The sequence below is a fragment of the Orussus abietinus genome, unplaced genomic scaffold, assembly GCF_000612105.2.
Source record: "Orussus abietinus isolate OABI.00-Male unplaced genomic scaffold, Oabi_2.0 scaffold344, whole genome shotgun sequence".
Taxonomy (NCBI): domain Eukaryota; kingdom Metazoa; phylum Arthropoda; class Insecta; order Hymenoptera; family Orussidae; genus Orussus; species Orussus abietinus.
In genome coordinates, this window is record NW_019394508.1 from 18,193 (window position 1) to 35,751 (window position 17,559).

Sequence of the window (17,559 nt, forward strand, 5' to 3'; positions counted from 1 at the left end):
TTAGAATATTATCTTAGCTTAAAAGAAATAGTTTCTAAATATATACACAGAGAAATGCCGTAGGAAAATTTACGATGCTTTAATTATCGGACATAGAAACGAAATCGTGATTTCATGTCTGTTATACATTTACGTTCTACACCATTCTTCGTATTCCTCGAATAAATGGACACCTGTAAATCATTAAATGAGCATGTAAATGAGCACCCGTAAACATAAGAAAGACTTTTCTTATCCGAGTTTATTATAAACACAAATCGGAGTAACTCTTATGAATTGATTTCATTCGAAATAGGTATCCAAAACGTAAAACCCCATTTCTATTTCGTATTTGAAATAAGAACAATAAACTATTATGGATCTCCAATTTTAAATAGATGTTGAATCTATTTGCGTTTGAAATTAAATACTTCCAGAGAAATGACAATATTAGAAAAAAGTCGATCAGAATGATACTTGTTCTATCAACTGAATCAACTCTCGAAAAAGTTAAACATCACGCGTAACTCGAAATAGCCACATTGGCAAAAACAGATGAGATTAAATTGATTACTTACATTTTAAATACAAATATAAGTCATAAAATTACGTGTTCGAAAAAGGCATGGACAACGGAGGGTTAACATTACGACTAGATGGCACAGTTAATTCGAGACGACATTTCTCACGGAGGAATTGATCCTCCATTTCCTTTGTTAATTACTTGATCGCGGTCGCTGCAAAATGACAATCCGCCTTGCGAGCCGCGGAAGAAAGGGGCGATAAGGCCCGAGGGCGAACGACGGAAAGCGAGAACGCCGTCGGGAGGCATAAGATCCGCGAGAGAGCAACGGAATAACGCCGCTCAGGATAGGACGAGACCGCACCCCGGGGTAGAGAGAGAGAGTCTTCCTTGCTAGAGTGGAGACATCGATGCTAATCCGATTATCAGGAGCCGATACCGAGACCCTCACAACAGGGTGTGGAAGGCCCGAGACAGAAGTAAGAGAGAACGCCACGTCTAGGACCCTCGAGCCCCGAGCCGGCGGCTGAGCCGAGTCGGCCCCGACGACGGGAAACTTATTTTTGGTCTTCTCCTTCCCTTTTCCCTCCACGTGTCACGTTTGTCATAAAATTCATATAACGAAATATTGGCCATTTAAATTTACTTTGGGCTGTAACGGGACTGTTCGACCGACGCGAAACATGCTACAACTTGACTGCGTATAATATAATATTACAAGAATGTCAATTCCTTCGGAAATATACAATTTAATTTGCAACCGTGTTTCCTCTATTTACTGTGCTTATTTTAGTTTACGTTTTTTGCAAAATTTCTCTTTATATCATTTTGCTTTAATATCAATGTCGTCAATTTGTTTAATTTTAAATCACGGAACTCTGAAATTTCATCATTTTTCAGTTTCCACATGGTTTATAAATTTGCATGTCTTAATAAAACAGGAACGACGAAAGGTTAAAGTTACGTGCAGACGGCATAGTTTATTCGGGACGACAGTTCTCGCTAAGGAATCGATCCTCCTTTCCCTCTGTCAATTACTTGTTCGCGGTCGTTGCAAAATGACAATCCACCTTGCGAGCCCTGGAAGGAAGGGGTGATAAGGCCTGCAGGTGAACGAGTCCGAGCGAGAACACCATCGGGAGACATAAGACCCGCGAGAGAGCAAGAGAGAACGCCGTTGGGGAACATAAGACCCGCGAGAGGGCAAGGGAGAACGACGTTCCGGAAGGATCAAGGCCGTAGGCCGGGGCTGAAAGAGATTCTTCTCTGCCGGCGTGAAAACATTGACAATAATCCGCTTATCAGGAAACCGACATTGAAAACCTCACAACAGAGGGTGGGAGGCCCGAAACCAGAGTCTTGAGAGCGGTAGTGGAATCCCGGGGCCTATGCGACCCGCAGGAGCAAACGAGAACGCCACGCCCCTCGAGCCACTAGTCGGCGACCGATCCGTGCCGGCCACGCCAGCGCGAAAGCCTTATCTGGTCAGGACTCGAAGGCCGGACGCATAAGTCTGTCTCTACTCTAAGAGACGGTTAGAGCATCAAATAGGCCATCTCACTCGGACACACGGCGTCCAGGGCGGATATAGAGAGACACAAGTATGCAGTCCTCTGACCACCCAAGAAATCTTTAAGACTGCATTCGAGTGAGAAAAACGGGACCAAATAACTTTGACAGATACTAAAGAAATTTATAAAGTTTTATATTGGCTGCTTATTTTTAAGGAGAATAAAATGTATTTTAAGACATTCACAAAGACTAGCATTTATGTTTTCTTTCATGAATTTCTAGATTTATGTTGTTTTACTTCTGCACGGGAAAAAAATGAGTAACTTCAACTCATTTTCTGAGTTAAATATGGCGAACTCAATAAGCTAGTTGGTTCAACTTACATTTAGTGCAAAATCACATTTTGTAGTTGAATCAACTCCAAACTTGACTGAAACAGAATTGATAGCTCCAAATCTAAATTGAGTCAACTGGTTTATTGAGTTTGCCACATTTAACTCAGAATATTAGATGAATTTACTCTCCTCTTTTTCCAGCATGGAAACGTGTTCCATTTTCATTAAAAACTATCAACACACCAACTGGACCAACCTAGGACGCAGGGACCAAGTGATCCTTACCAGGCTCAGAATTGGTCACATGAGACTCACACACAACTTTTTGTTAACGAAAGCTACTCCTCCTATCTGCGACAGCTGCCAAACGGAACTGACAGTCTTACACACCAATCTCGAATGCAGAAAGTTCAACAACCAAAGAAAACGTCACAATATCAAACTACCTGTGGAAGGGATTCTAGGAAACCCGGAAAATATCATTAACACCATACAGTACATTAAGGATATCCACATGTGCGACGAAATCTAAGCCTGCGAACACGACACAAACCGCACAAAACGACCAAGCTACTGGAAATGCAACCGTCGCTAATGACGTCCTAGTTGATGTAACGTTAAATAAGCACGATAAAAAAATTATACTTTCGAACTCATCGACCTTTTAACTTTCAACTCAATCCATAATGTGGCTATTGGTCGTAATAAGTTTTACATCGGGGATGATATTATCACTATACCCACTCGGACCTATGAGATAAAGGACATCGAGAACTACATACAGAGCGCGTTCAAGTATAAGTTAACATTAGACCTAACAATAATACGTTATGCAGCAAAATTAAGTTCAACCGCGACATCAATTTTTTACCAGACGATTCCATACGTCGTTTATTGGGCTTCACGCGACACATTTTAAAAGCCAATATATTTCATACGTCCGATGTACCAGTAGCCATTCTCAAAGTACATTTTTGAAGTCGAATGCAACATTATCGCGGAGGACTACATCAACGGACGTAAGGTGCGCATCACACACGAATTCTTCCCGGGCGTGCAACCAGGATTTAGGATCATAGTGGTGCCATTACACGTCATTTACCTACCGATAGCGATCAAGACCACAGATTATCTAAGCTTCGAATAGTCAATCAAAACGGAGGCTTAGTGGATTTTCAAGGAGAGGTTACAACAATAAGATTACACGTTAAATCCATGCGATAATGAGAATTATTTACAATAGAAAAATTGGTTGCGGCTATAATAACAACCCGACGTGACAAATAGAAATCAGTCATCAACCGCTTCTCAAAACCCTAACACGTCAAAACGTATTATTCCTAATAAGTCTGGGGCTCAAGGTCACACCCGCCGGAATAGGATAATAAGACGTTCGTTCTGCTGTTGCATAATTTTTGTATACTGCATACCATGGAGGAAGACACATTGAATATTCGGATGCCTATCATCTACGATAAGTCCATAGCGCAGTGCGAGATGCATACGAACCAGCATTACACCTCGTCAACGTTCACCAACAACGATGAGCTTCGAATTTCTGTTCAACATCACGACCTGAGCTTACTATCGAGCAGAAGTTCGTTGCATGAATATAGAAAACTAGTCCATAAAGATGGGTCCACAGCAACTGTTAGCACGGTTCTGGTCAATAACGCCATCCGTCGTCTCTGAGGAAATTCGCTACGAAATGAACGGCTTTGAGATCCATCGAAACAAAAATGTTGGTTTCATGAGTCTTATGAAAAGTTACCTTTCCGTAATTCCCAGTTCACGCACATTGATGGAAAATGCCGATTGGCTCAACGAGCAGACAGAATTGACCGATGCAGCCGGTTACTTCGATGTATGAATACCGCTGAGCATGTTACTGGAATTCGCCGAGGATTATCGCAATATCGTGGTTAACACTAAACATGAATTGATTCTAACAAAGCCAATGAGCGACACCAATGCGATCCTGCAAATTGCTTCGGAGGAATGCAAAATGGTAATTCAAATGTTGGAGTGGTTGATGTCGTACACGAAGGTCTTGCATCGATAAAAGATATGACTGCTGATGTACCCATCTCTTTGAGCTTCCGTGCCTGGGAATAGTACAAGTATTCTCTGCTCCCCACCACGTTGAAACACGTGTGGACCGTCAAGATATCGATACAGTTGGAGAAATCTTGATACGTCGTACAGGGTTTCCAGATAAATAGTAAGAACAAGAACAATAAGAACGCGAGTCTCTCTGACCACTGCAACGTCAGAGGCGTTAAACTCTTTTTGAATTCACAATGTTACCCTTATAGAAGTTTGAACTTTGACATTGGTCACAATCAGTTTGCTCTGCTGTACGAGATGTACGCAAACTTTCAAGCGTCGTATTACGGTAAAGACCCTGAGCCGTTGTTAAAAAGAATGAATTTTTGGAACATGCACTATGACGTGGCAAAGTCTTTGCCCGTCACAAGGGGAATTTTCGATGCCGGAGTAAGCAGGAGTCCGTCTGGCGATCGTTAGAATTAGTTGTTTATTACCTCAAAATTTTGTAAAAAATGCGTTAATATCGTAGCCGCGCGCAGGTGCGGCACGCATCGATACGCCACATTTAATGCCACAGGCTCGCGGAAATGGCGCGGGACTCGGAATTCGGGAGTCCTGCTGCCATCAGTCGACAGCTGACCTAATTAGGCGGTCTACTGACCTACTTAGACATGGTTAGATGGCAGGTCGGCGCCTGCTAAGAGGTTCCGCGGGGCCCACTAGGAGGATGATACCGCTGGATGGAAGATCTTCCGACAGAACCCTCATTGCCAGAGGGACTACCACACCAGTCGCAGCTCATCGACTTCTCGTCGCGTCAGTGGCAGTATCGCTATTCCCGCCGAGAGAGTCCCGAAGGGCGCCTTACCGTCCCGAGAGGTGTCAGCGCTGTCGCCTTCCCAAGGGAGCAGTATCGTTTCCCGTAAAAGCGAACTGTACCGCGTAGCCTGCTCAGGGGGCCTCTTTACCGCATTGTCCCTTCCGTTCCGTGAGTCGATTCCGATTTCGTGTCGAGTTATTGTTCCGTTTACGTATCTGATCGTTCTGGTTCCAATTCGGAATTTGATTCAGATTTCGATTGTCAGTGACCGATTCGATTACCGATTTTCGTTTTATGTCACGCCGACTCGTTGCGGTCTTGCCGAGGCGCCATATCGTTTCCGAGTTCCCGATTTCCGCCCACGTTATCGATGGGCACGGTAAAGTTCCTCCGTGGTTCGCAGGGTGCCGGCCTGTCCGGAATCGTTGAATGCCGTTTGAGGATCGTGAATTGCTCGTCCGGGCCGTGTCCATTTCCATCTTTAGGCGGCACCGTCCGATCCGCGGAGTTGCGGCGACTTCCGTCGAGTTGCCTCTCGCTTTAAAGTCCGGAATTTGTCGGGAGGAAACTCTCGTTCGCCCCCTTCTATCGTGCCCCCCTCGTTTTGGGAAAACTGCGTTGATAGTACCGCTATTATTCTCGCCGGAAATTGGGAGAATTATCGTGACCACGTACGCGTGGGTCAGGGTGAACAAGAGGCGTTGGAGCTTTACCGCGGGCCGGCGCAACTGTTTCGTACCGCTGCGCAGTTATCGGGCGCTGGGCTCTTTCCGAGGCTCCGAGGGACATTAAAGTTTGGTCTTCTCGATCTTCCCGACCGGGAGTTGTACCCTTCTGAACCCCTATCGGGGGGTTACCAATGTTGGCACGGCTTTGTTTAACTTTGTAATGCCACTCGCTGCGCTTGTATCGTTCGACAGGTGTCGCCTTGTCACGCCATATTGTACCGCGGACGTACCCGTTACTTCGAGGTCGACAGAAAGGAAGTAGCAGATCCCGACAGATGGTTATCACATATAATGTTTTCTTTTTTAGCAAACCTTTGGCGTTCCGTGAATTCCAAGGACGACTCCTCCTGCTCGATTCGTTATCGCATCGAACCCTCCGGCTCTACCATGTCGCGAAAGGTGTAAGGATCCTCGCGGGGCTGAGTGGCCGGTCGGATACGCCCGGGTGGGTCCCGTCGACCGGACCGAGTCGGCTTGCTCGCGTTGCCGGGTACCGGGATCCCGAGGTGTGCGTGCGCACCTGGCGCCCTAAATAAATCGGGCTTCCGAGAGAGCCGATCATCGGATCGGACGAATTCGAAACTTTCCAACGATGGAGTCGAACGGCTGATAAAATTCCTGGAATTAAACGGCTACCGACAAAAGAGCCGATATAATTTCTGGAATCGAATCATAACCGACAACAGTTCTTTTGTTTAGACTACGGTGAAATTCCGATACTGCTAAGGCAGAACCGACAAATTGCACTGCGAATCTTCCGTGGAAGGGAACTTCAAATCTCTCGAAATAATTCTTAGAATCGAATGGCGGGCGACAAATTCGTGGAGTCGAATGGTTGACGAGTCGGTGGAAGCTTCTGGAACGTTCTCCAAATATTACGTCGACTAGGGCAGGGGGTCTTCTGCGTCTTGAACCAACGAGGCTTGAGCGCACTAGACGGCTTCAAGGTCGAGGGTGGAAGGAAGAAGGCGTCGAGAAAATTCCTAAAATCCAATGTTTGCGGGGGTGGGGGAAGAAGCTTATCGAACGTTCTTGAAACGTTACGTCAACGTTTTAAGGCGGGGAGGGGGGGACGTTGTTCTTCGCTCTTCAACGTCCATCTCACACGCATAGGTTCGCAGAGCATATGTGTGTGCTCATGCACATGCATACGCACTCAAAATTACCTAGAATCGTCCCTATATAACTACTAAGTTCCATGTATAAACATATAAATGACCTCGAGAACTCGAAAAATATGATCTTGACAAAAATTTCGTCCCTATTCTAAAATTGGACCCTTCGAACAAAATAAATTTTTCCTCTGACAATTATTTTCTATTCCCTTTCTGTTAAAAATAAGCGAGATATTTAAGGTGCTCAAGATAGGTGGGATAATTTGTATAAGCATGACGTTACAGGAGATTTTTGTTTTTTAGCCGGAAGTAATTTTGGACATGTCCAAACTGGAACACTCTGGGGATCGTTTGGACCAGAAAATGGAGTCGCAAGATCAAGGAAGACTAGAATCTAGAGAATGTCGTCTGGACCTACAAGATGTGGAGATCACCGAATCAAGTTAGTAAAGATAATTTTTGCATTTATTCAAGTTCATTTAAACTTTTTGCGTTACTAGCTCCTGCTTAAACGATTGAAATATTGATTTAACAATCTGTTCACGACTATTTTACATTACATAGCACTATAGCATATTTTTGTTTGTTATATGAAGGTATCAATTTCAAATAACGTGAACATTTCACACATACTTTTAAATAGATTGTAAGTATGAGATGTTCACAGTCGGAGCATATAATTGCGAGCTTGCGGTGAAATCGCACTTTAAGGTTCATTTATACGCATACAGCGTCTCTAGAATCCGTCGACGTCTAAAGCCGAGTATACTTCTGACAAGGAAATGTACTTGGGTATTCCCTTCCGATCCTATTCTATGTTTAACATTTTACAGTTCGTAGAATTTCAAAAGACACGTATTTTTTATACTTTATGTAAAAAACTTTTAAGAGATGAAAGTACCCTCCAAATCAAATTCTGAAAGTGCGAGATTTGGCAGTTTCGCATTGAAGGCCTCACTGATTTGAATACAATCTACGGCAACGTGTTCCTCGTGGTATGTGTATAAGAATGCTGTTCGATGCACTGCCGAGTCATCAGGATGCGTTTCGAGTCGACTAATCGAGGCGACCTGGTCTACTGGGAATGGTGGTTTTCGTCGAGCGAATTCGGGACTTCCTTTCGCAAGCAATTTTCTTAATCACGTGCTAGTTTGTGGAATTCCATGACTACCTTCTCGAGTTACTGGATTATGACTATGTCGAAGTTCCGTAAAGAATGGCAACGTAACAATGCACTAAAATCATCCTTTTATTTAGAAGTGTATAATAAATTGTTGATATTTTTGGTTAAATAAAAGGGAATTTTATTTGAGACAAGTAGCCTTACAGCAATTGCGCTTGGGAAGAAAGAATGAGGGGCGCACATGTGTAAACTGGAAGGAACAAAAGTCAAGTGCGTGCCGCTTCGAAATAAAAAATGGCGTCTGAGCGCGAAAGTTCAAATGCGGAGTAAAACCATGGTGCCACAGCATGTGCAACACCCCCTCTCAATGTAGGTTTACGTGTTACATTCTAATATTCCCATGTCGAGTTCTCTAACACAGTTTTCGAGTTCCGTTTTTGGCAAACCTTGGTTAAAATGTCGGCTAACATTCTATCCGTAGGGATATACTTAACATCTATATCACCGTTTGCCAAAACTTGTCTAACATAACAATATTTAATGTCTATTGTAACGGTCGCAAATTTGGTCGTCGCATGCCGTCCCAAAATTTGCTTAACCGCGGGTTCGTGCCACCTTGCACGTGTGCACAATAATTTTAGTTAGGAGACAGGCGAGAGGAAGAGAATTCGGAGTTACCACGCAGAGGCTGCAGCTCGTCAGCGCGCGTGGCGAAGTTGATACATGCGATAGAAAAACTGTTTGATCGGGCGATCCGCGCCCTGTTTACTGGTCTTGAGATCGATTTCGGAAATCAATTCGGTTGTTTGTGACCAGATAAAATTAATTCGCGAATCGACGGGACACTAAATTTTAATATGATTGTCCGTTCACCCTGGGAATTTAAGGAGGTGAGACAATTCTCAAATACAGGCGACTAATATGCACAGAATGCGTCCTTTATCATTATGAGTTGTTTTAGGGAAAGTTGGAAAGGAGGATTTTGGGAAGGGTTTCCGTACTATCTCTGTGATTTTCGACTCACGTCCTAAACTCGCGCCTCGTAATCTATTCGCAAAGGAAGGCCGGCCTCGTGCTCGGACATTCCTCGAATTTGGGGGGGAATGATTCTTTTGGAGCTACATTCCAGGAGAACAGCCTTCTTTATTATTAGGATATGATACCTGCTGCCGACATTGGCAGTGGACGGTTTGGTAAAGATCTAGGATAGGTGATGGCGCAATTCCAGAATACATTTGATAAGGAAAAGTCGAGTGGTGGGGCAATTCCACGACTCGTTGGAGACTAGGGGTAAGGTTTGCGTAACTAAAGTTGCGGTTTTGTTCCTTAATCGTTATTTTGTGCCATTTGGCGACTCCGATGTCGAGGTGATTTCGTTTCCACAACTCTAATTTCAGATTCGCAGCCCGTTCGCCTCTGCTTCCAAATTTCAAGAGAGTCGCTCCTCGTACCCACCGAACTCGCGGACCGCGGTTCCCTTACCTTCGCATTCTCCTATTGGGTTGTTCGGAAAGTAATTTCGTTGTTTCTCAACGGAGGACTTAATTTTTTTTTTCATGGCCAACTTTACACTTAAGCCGCATAATCATTATATATTTTGACAGCTGATCTAGCAAGGCTTGCTTGTGAAAAAGTTTGATTGATTCTACGCAGTAGGTTTTGGTTGGTACCCTTTCAAATATGGAAAGTGAAAAGCGGCATTTTCGGCATATTTTACTTTTTTACTATCGAAAAGGTAAAAATGCTGTTCAAGCAAGGAAAAAATTATCCGACGTGTATGGAGAAGATGTATTGACAAAACGCAAGGGTCAAAACTGGTTTGCAAAATTTCGATCCGGCAATTTTGATATCGAAGATGCACCACGTCCTGGAAGGCCACTTAAAGCTGATGAAAACACAATAAAGGCATTAATTGATGCAAACCGGCGAATAACACCTCGTGAAATCGCTGAGAGATTAAATTTATCGAATTTGACCGTTCATGATCCTTTGAAACGCCTAGGTTTAATCTCAAAGCTCGACATATGGATTCCTCGTGTTCTTGCGGAAAGAAATTTGTGTCATCGCATCGACGTCTGTGATTTGCTTCTCAAACATCAAGAAAATGATCCATTTTTGAAGCGCATCATCCCTGGGGACGAGAAATGGGTTGTCTACGACAATGTTACACGCAAGAGATCATGGAGTAAAAAAAATAAACCGGCTCAAAGAACTTCGAAAGCCGAAATTCATCAAAAAAAGGCGATGGTATCTGTTTGGGGGGATCTCAAAGGAATCGTTTTTTTTTTGAGATTCTACCGAACAACACAACGATCAATTCTGAAGTGTATTGTCACCAGCTGGACAAATTGAATGATTCACTTAAACAGAAGAGACCAGCATTGATCAATAGAAAAGGTGTAGTGTTTCGCCAAGATAATGCGAGACCTCATACAAGGTACTTAACTCGCCAAAAGCTTCTACAGCTTGGATAGGATATACTGCCACACCTACCATATTCTCCAGATCTGGCACCTTCCGATTATTACTTGTTCCGGTCTCTACAAAATTGTTTAGACAGTAAAACCTTTACTTCAAATGAGGAGGTAAAAAATCACCTGGATCAGTTTTTTGACAGCGAAAACCAAACATTTTATGAGCGTAGAATCATACTACTGCCAGAAAGATGGCAAAAGGTATTGGATCAGAATGGACAATATATAATTCAGTAAAATATTTATTCGCTATAAAAAAATCGTCTTTCATTTTCATAAAAAAAAAAACGCAATTACTTTCCCAACAACCCAATACTTAGCTTATAGTGCGCGCGTCGCGTATTCAGAGTCCTGAATTAATTTCGGGTACAGTGGTCCGTAATTCCACTGACCTGTTACAAGTCCAAAATTATATAGCAAGGGTATGTAATTGATGTAGTTGAAAGACATAAGTAATTAATGCAGTTGTTCACAATGCAAATTTTATTTTTCCTTAAAATACTTCCAATATATTAAGCTATGAATGAAATTGTTTACAAATCGATTTGTATATGTTCTACATTTGATGGTAGAGATTCTATTGTTTCCGGACATTGTATTCTCCACGTTTCACGAGGAGGGAAAAAGAAACAACTTTGTATTCATTTATTGATCATGTCCAAATGCGTGTCTTCTAGCCATCCTCCAGATTTTAATATTTATATATCCCGATTTGATAATTTCATTTTTTCAGATTTTAGTATATAATTAGTATGTATAAGTATGATTCGTATATAAAATTTCTTAACACCCTTTACCTCCTTTATCAACTCCACCTGAAATGGGAAAAGAGAAAGGCATGAGCATGAAAAGGACAAAATAACGCAAGAGAGCCAAAAGAAGAGCGAAAGAGAATGAAACATACATAGGGAGAGAGAGAACCTGAAAACTGCGTAAAAGGACGGTAACTAAAGGAGAGAGAGAGATGAGAGAGATAGAGGGAGTGAAAGAGAACGAAAGAATACAAGAAAGCGCAAGAGAAAGCACAAAGGAGTATTAAAAAGTGTGAGATAAAGAGAGAAAATGGGACTGAGCATGAGTGAATGAGAAATACCAAGAAAAACTGTAAGAGAATGAGAGAGACTGACAGAGAGTAAAACGGCGAAAAAAAGAGAATGTCGCAGAAAGCGTGATATAGATCATGAGAGAATAAAAATCTGAGAAAGCGTATAAAAAATGAGAAGAAGCACGAATGAACGTTAAAAAACGAGAAAAGGCTTAAGAAACCATGAGAAAATGTCGAAAACCGAGAAGAAGCCGAAGACAGCACGTGAAAACGTGAGAGAACCTCAGAGGATGCAAGATACTACGAAAGAGCACGAAAAAACGCGAAAGAAAGTGAGAAAGAGTACGAAGAAACGTCGAAAAGCGAGAAAAACCAAAAGAAAGCACAAAAAGCGCTAGAAAATGTCAGAGATGCAAAAAACTGCGAAAGATCATGAAAGAACGCAAAAGACAGTGACAAAGAGCACGAAGAAACACATAGAAAAGTGAGAAAAAGCGCAAGAAATGTGAGAAAGCGCAAATGAGCGAAAGTAACTGAACGAAAAGGGGGTGGATAGAGAGACAGAACGAGAGAATACGAGAGAGAACACGTGAGAAAACGCGAGAGAAAACGCGATAGAATGAACGCGAAAAATAACAAAATTGACGGAAAGAGAGTAAACGAGAACGAGCACAACACAAGTCAAGAGATAACGAGAAGGAACGAGAAGGAACATTAGAGAGCGTGAGAGATAGAAAGAGTATAAGGAAGAACGATAGAATGCGTAATAGAATATTATAAATAATAATTGTATACTTATTCAAAAACCACACGAACAACCATCAAAGTATTTTTAACACTCAAAATTACTTAATCTTTGATTAATCACTCATAGCCAACACAACTAATCATGACAAAGACTTGTTGACATCAGTAGCCGTGACAGTACCGAACCGAAACTGAAGTTCTGGCTGCTACTGATACTCACAATACTGAACAAGAGATATCTTCTGATGATTTAGTTTATAACGACGACGACGACGCCGTATCTGAATGACATACTTTTGGCGGAAAAATGTATGTGCATATCTCTGCATTTAGTGCATGAAACCATAATTTCGATTTTTTCAGAAATAGAAAAATCCAAATAAATCATATATGTCCGCAATCGTCGACAAAATTTATTTATTCGAAGCTGGGAACAGGTTTTCAAAGAAAAACTGTTCCCAGGATACACGGTAGCGTCGTGCATTAATTTATTTAATGCTAAGCAGGAGACGCTACCGCGTCTGCTGACCAGAATACAAAACTAAAGGTGTCAATAAAAAGGAAACTGTAAATATAGAACTATATCAAATATCGATAGTGTCTCTAATCTGAACGGTTTTGATGGTGATAGTTGATCTGAAAATGTCAATGTCAACAATTTATCCTGACAATTAGGTGAAAATATTTCCAATTAAGTGTTTAATCTAAAAATGCCATCCATATCTAATTAATATCGAAATAATGTTATGAGTGTTTAACTTGGAGGTGTCTTGAATGTTTAACCTCAAACTGTCATCGATGTCTACTATCCTGAAAATCATTCATCGATCGCAATACAGAGGAAACTATATTTATGTTTAACCTTAGAAGGTAGTCAATGTTTATTATTCTGATTGTCGCAATTCAGAGGAAACGGCACTTATGTTTAATCTTAGAATGTACTCGATGTTTATTAATCTGTTTGTCACAGTGCAGAGGAAAAGGTACTTCCTGACCGGAGTTCTGCTGAATGCATTGTGTGCCACACACTGATCTATATATTAACTGGATAGCTGGTACCTATTTGTTATATACGGAGAGGACTTCGACGAATTCAAGGCACCCCAGCGTACAGTGGAACGGAATCCCAAATATCTGGCCAAAAGTCGAAAAATAAAGTTTCGTTTTCGGGGTTTTAAAGTGGTGGGTTAGGTATAGTATTAGTTAGAGGGTTGAATTGCAGACTGGGGAGGGGATGAACCCTTATACCTGCTATTGTATTCCAGTCCTAAAGTGACCTTCGATCAAGCCAGACGCATCGCGCTCCGAGCGAAATTTATAGTGTTGTGTTTAGAACGTCGCCCAGCCGGAAAAATTACGTGCAGGGGCAAGTACTGATGAATTGTTTTATGCTACTCAAATGAACTTTTAAGCATGTGGTAAATTAGATGCTGGAAAAGTTGTCCAAGATATCACACTGGGAAGCCCATCAAAAGCTAAACATTATAGAGGATCTATTACCGACGGGATGATTTCCGCCCACCGATTGCGGGTTTTCGCGGAAAACCATAATACGCGACGACTGCCGAACAACCCGCACCTCGGGTAAAGTTGTCACTTATCTTAAGGATTGGCCGGGATTGCCGGAGAAAAGGGATAAGTGGCGATTAATGGTGGCCAATGGTCGACTTATGCCAGTCTGGCACAAACGGTCGTTGGGACCATACAGACAAGAATGGTCATTCGAGTAGTATGGTACAGTCGCAACGAGTCGTTCGTGTGGGTGTGGAACAATCGTGCGGGGGTAGTAGAAATGCGAAATGGATTGAAGTGCGTGCTATCGAAGAAGTATGACGCCCAAGAAGCAACAGTAGGAGCTACGTGGCTGGAGCGGTCGCCTTTGACCAGATGAAGAGCGGATCACGGAGACTGGCTTCGAGGAGGACTGCGGAGATTAATGAAAAGAAACACGAAACCTTGCAGAACCCAGCGAGATAACCATCAAAGGTGACCAAACTCAGGTAGTATGAGATGTCGTGCGGGTCCGACCGGGGTGGTTTGGTCCTCCGCTCGGGGGTCTCCGTCATCCGTGCTCGATACCGTCAGGACTGCCGTGAGTTGCCGTCTGTCCCCTGCGGACTAACCAGCGGACCGGGAGGCAGTAGGAGTGCGTGTGCACTCAGGCTCGACGGTATGTGGCGTGACTTGCTTCGGGCTGAGCCTGTCGCTCTCATTTGTCCACGTACGAGACTGGGGGATGCTGGGTCGTGCCGTCGGGTCTCTCTCCCGGTCGGATAGCGACATGGTCCATATGCCATAACTGTAGCTCGATGGCGAGAGTATTTCCAAGTGCCACAACGATCGCTCGATGGTAAGAGCATTCCTATGGTGCCGTAACGACAGCTCAATGGCAAGAGCAACCCCCAGGTGCCGTAACTGTAGCCCGATGGCAAGAGCACCAAAATAGTGAAGGACTCGCGTTAACGCGGCGCGTTTCTGCGTAACGCAGGACCGAAATAAAACCCTACTAATTATGAGGTAATTTTTTTTCATGACTCTACAACGGATTGTCGGACGCGGAGCCCAGTTAGCGAACTCGCCCCTCGGAGGGGGGATGTGTTATGATGTGCCTGGCCGCTTAGGGGGCGCCTAGCGCCGTAACCTATCGGTGGTCCGGCACTCAACAGGATCTATCGGATCGATTTCAGAAACCCCTCTTTCTCTTGATGCTGCTCTGTCGGCTATAGTTGAAACGAATTTATTAAAATCACAGCACCAAAAAATTCGTAATGCAAGCAGAGAATATGGCTCCATTTTATTCCCGTCGTACAATAAATTACATCAAGCGAAGCTTCAATGTTACCCAACGAAATCAGATATTTCTGTAACGGAATGTAGTGCCGAAGTAAACCTGCAGGCTTTGCTGGATCACACAATCAAAAAAATCTTGTTAACTCAAAAGGATGTGATTAACAGTATGCCTTACGAAAAAGGTTGGAACTTGAATTTAATTTGTAGGTGGGTTTGCGATGGCACTTCTGGCCAAAGTACATTCAAGCAAAAATGTACCGATGATGATGAAACAAGTCTGATGGAAACAGTTTCGTTACTTCACTCGTTCCATTGTAACCTTTACCAGTCGACCAAGAAACACAAAATACAGTTATTGTATGGAAAAATCCAAGGCCACCGTCTCCTCGTTTTTTTGACCAATCAGGATTCAATTTTTAAACGAAAATACTGAAGCCATTGTTAACGAAATGGAATTCATTAAACAGCAAGAAACAAACCTTGTCCCTTACGAAACAGTCATAAACGCAGAAACCATAAGCGTTTCTTTCAAACTTGCTTTCACCATGATAGAAGGTAAAGTTTGCAATACAATCACGGATACTGAATCTGTTCAACGTTGCTATTTGTTTAAAGCAACTTCAAGAGACGAACAATATTGATGCGATGTTGAAAAGGGAAAACAATGGAGATCATTTAGAGTTTGGGTTATCAACTGTGCATGCGTAGATTCGATTCTTCGAGTGTTGATCAACCGAAGCCCGGATTAGGTAGCTCGAATGATGGGAATACCGCTCGACGATTTTTTTTAAACTCTACCATTTCTGCTTCTATTATAGGGGTGAATGAAGATTTAAGCAAATGTTTTCATGTCATATTGCAGGCACTTTCGAGTGGCCATGAAATTAATTCGATTAAATTTCAAGGTTATTCCCTACAAGCAGCTCGCGACTTCATACACTTGTATCCAGGGGGTCGACACTGCCATATATTGGGGTGTAATGCTTTATGCACTACCGCCATCTTCGGTTGGAGTAAACCTTCTTCGCGAACTAAAATATTTGGCGGGCTATTCAAATTCATTTATTAAACGAAGGGATATTTTCAGGATTTAAAAAGTACTTGCAATGATTAAAACAGGCGTTGCTTAAACTGACACACAAATGTAAGAAAACAGTATATTAAACATAAAAGAAGTAACAAAAGTGTCAGTGGCGCAACGACTGTTTTAAATCACTGTAAGAACTGAAATAATTACATTAAACATTAGTTAAAAAGTAACATATTTATTAAGATAAAAATATTAATTATTATGAATGTATAAATATACAAATTCTATACAAATTTAATTTTTGTTATGATTACTTTCATGGATTAAATGCGATCTATAGATCGCATTTAATCCATTTAATTATTACAATTATTATAGTAAGAAACTACAAACTGTTCTTGATTTACACTTTTACTCACAAACTCACGTTCGCGATTTAATACCCGAGGTAATCGAAACTTGTAAAAATATTGCCACTAATCGAGGTTAGGTTCACTTTGGTTCACTTGTCCCGACTATTTTTATGCGCATCTACGCTGCGCCTCCTGGAGTCTCTTGCTATTGGTTAGAAAATTTTTTCTCTGTTCTTCTCTTTCTATTAGACTGAAAAGTCACGACACCAGCGCAGTCTTTGCTTGGAGTAGGTGAACTAACTTCAGCGTTACACCTCTCCCATAAGGAGTGTCGACCCCCTGCTTGTATCCGTGGTAGCATATGCCGACTGTAGTGCATAACGTTTTAATTCATGGCGCGGAAATAATAAATTCTGTACTATTACCAATCGGACAAATGTCTGAAGATGCTCAAGAGCCTAGTAATATGTACATTAAGAAGTACAGAACAGATGTTTCGAGAGAATGTTCCCGAGTAAAAACTACGGAAGACCTTTTTTCACGGCTTCTATTGACATATATTTCCATTCCATATATAACCCATATATTTCTAGCTTGAGCAAATTATCTTGAAAAAAATTCAAATCATCGCTGCCTGAAGCAGTACTGTTATTAAGGGTCTGAAAGTGGCATCCGAAAGCTCAATCGTTCATAAAACTTTTCTACGAACTGGGTGTTTCAAATTGTTTCATACTTTAAAATATGAATATGGAAACCCCAAAGTATATCCTGAAACTCGCGAAATTTCATTTTTTATAAGCAATTTTTATAATACCTATAAACAAATTTGAGAATAATTGAAATTTCATGAGTTTCAGGACCTTCCTTATAGTCTCCCTATTCACGTTGTAACGTTTCAAACTATTCGGTAAACCGAGTTGGGAGAAAAGTTTTATA

General features: G+C 42.1%; 1 protein-coding gene across 2 annotated transcripts in view; it reads left to right on the forward strand.

Annotated features, from left to right (window-relative positions):
* LOC105695906 (aldehyde dehydrogenase, dimeric NADP-preferring) overlaps nucleotides 1-17,559 on the forward strand; it is an 86,247-nt gene that overhangs the window by 15,649 nt on the left and 53,039 nt on the right. For both annotated transcript variants that reach the window (XM_012417931.2, XM_012417932.2), the window contains exon 2: nucleotides 7,365-7,503. In XM_012417931.2, coding sequence (XP_012273354.1) covers nucleotides 7,365-7,503 — 139 coding nt within the window. The remainder of the gene's footprint in view (nucleotides 1-7,364; nucleotides 7,504-17,559) is intronic.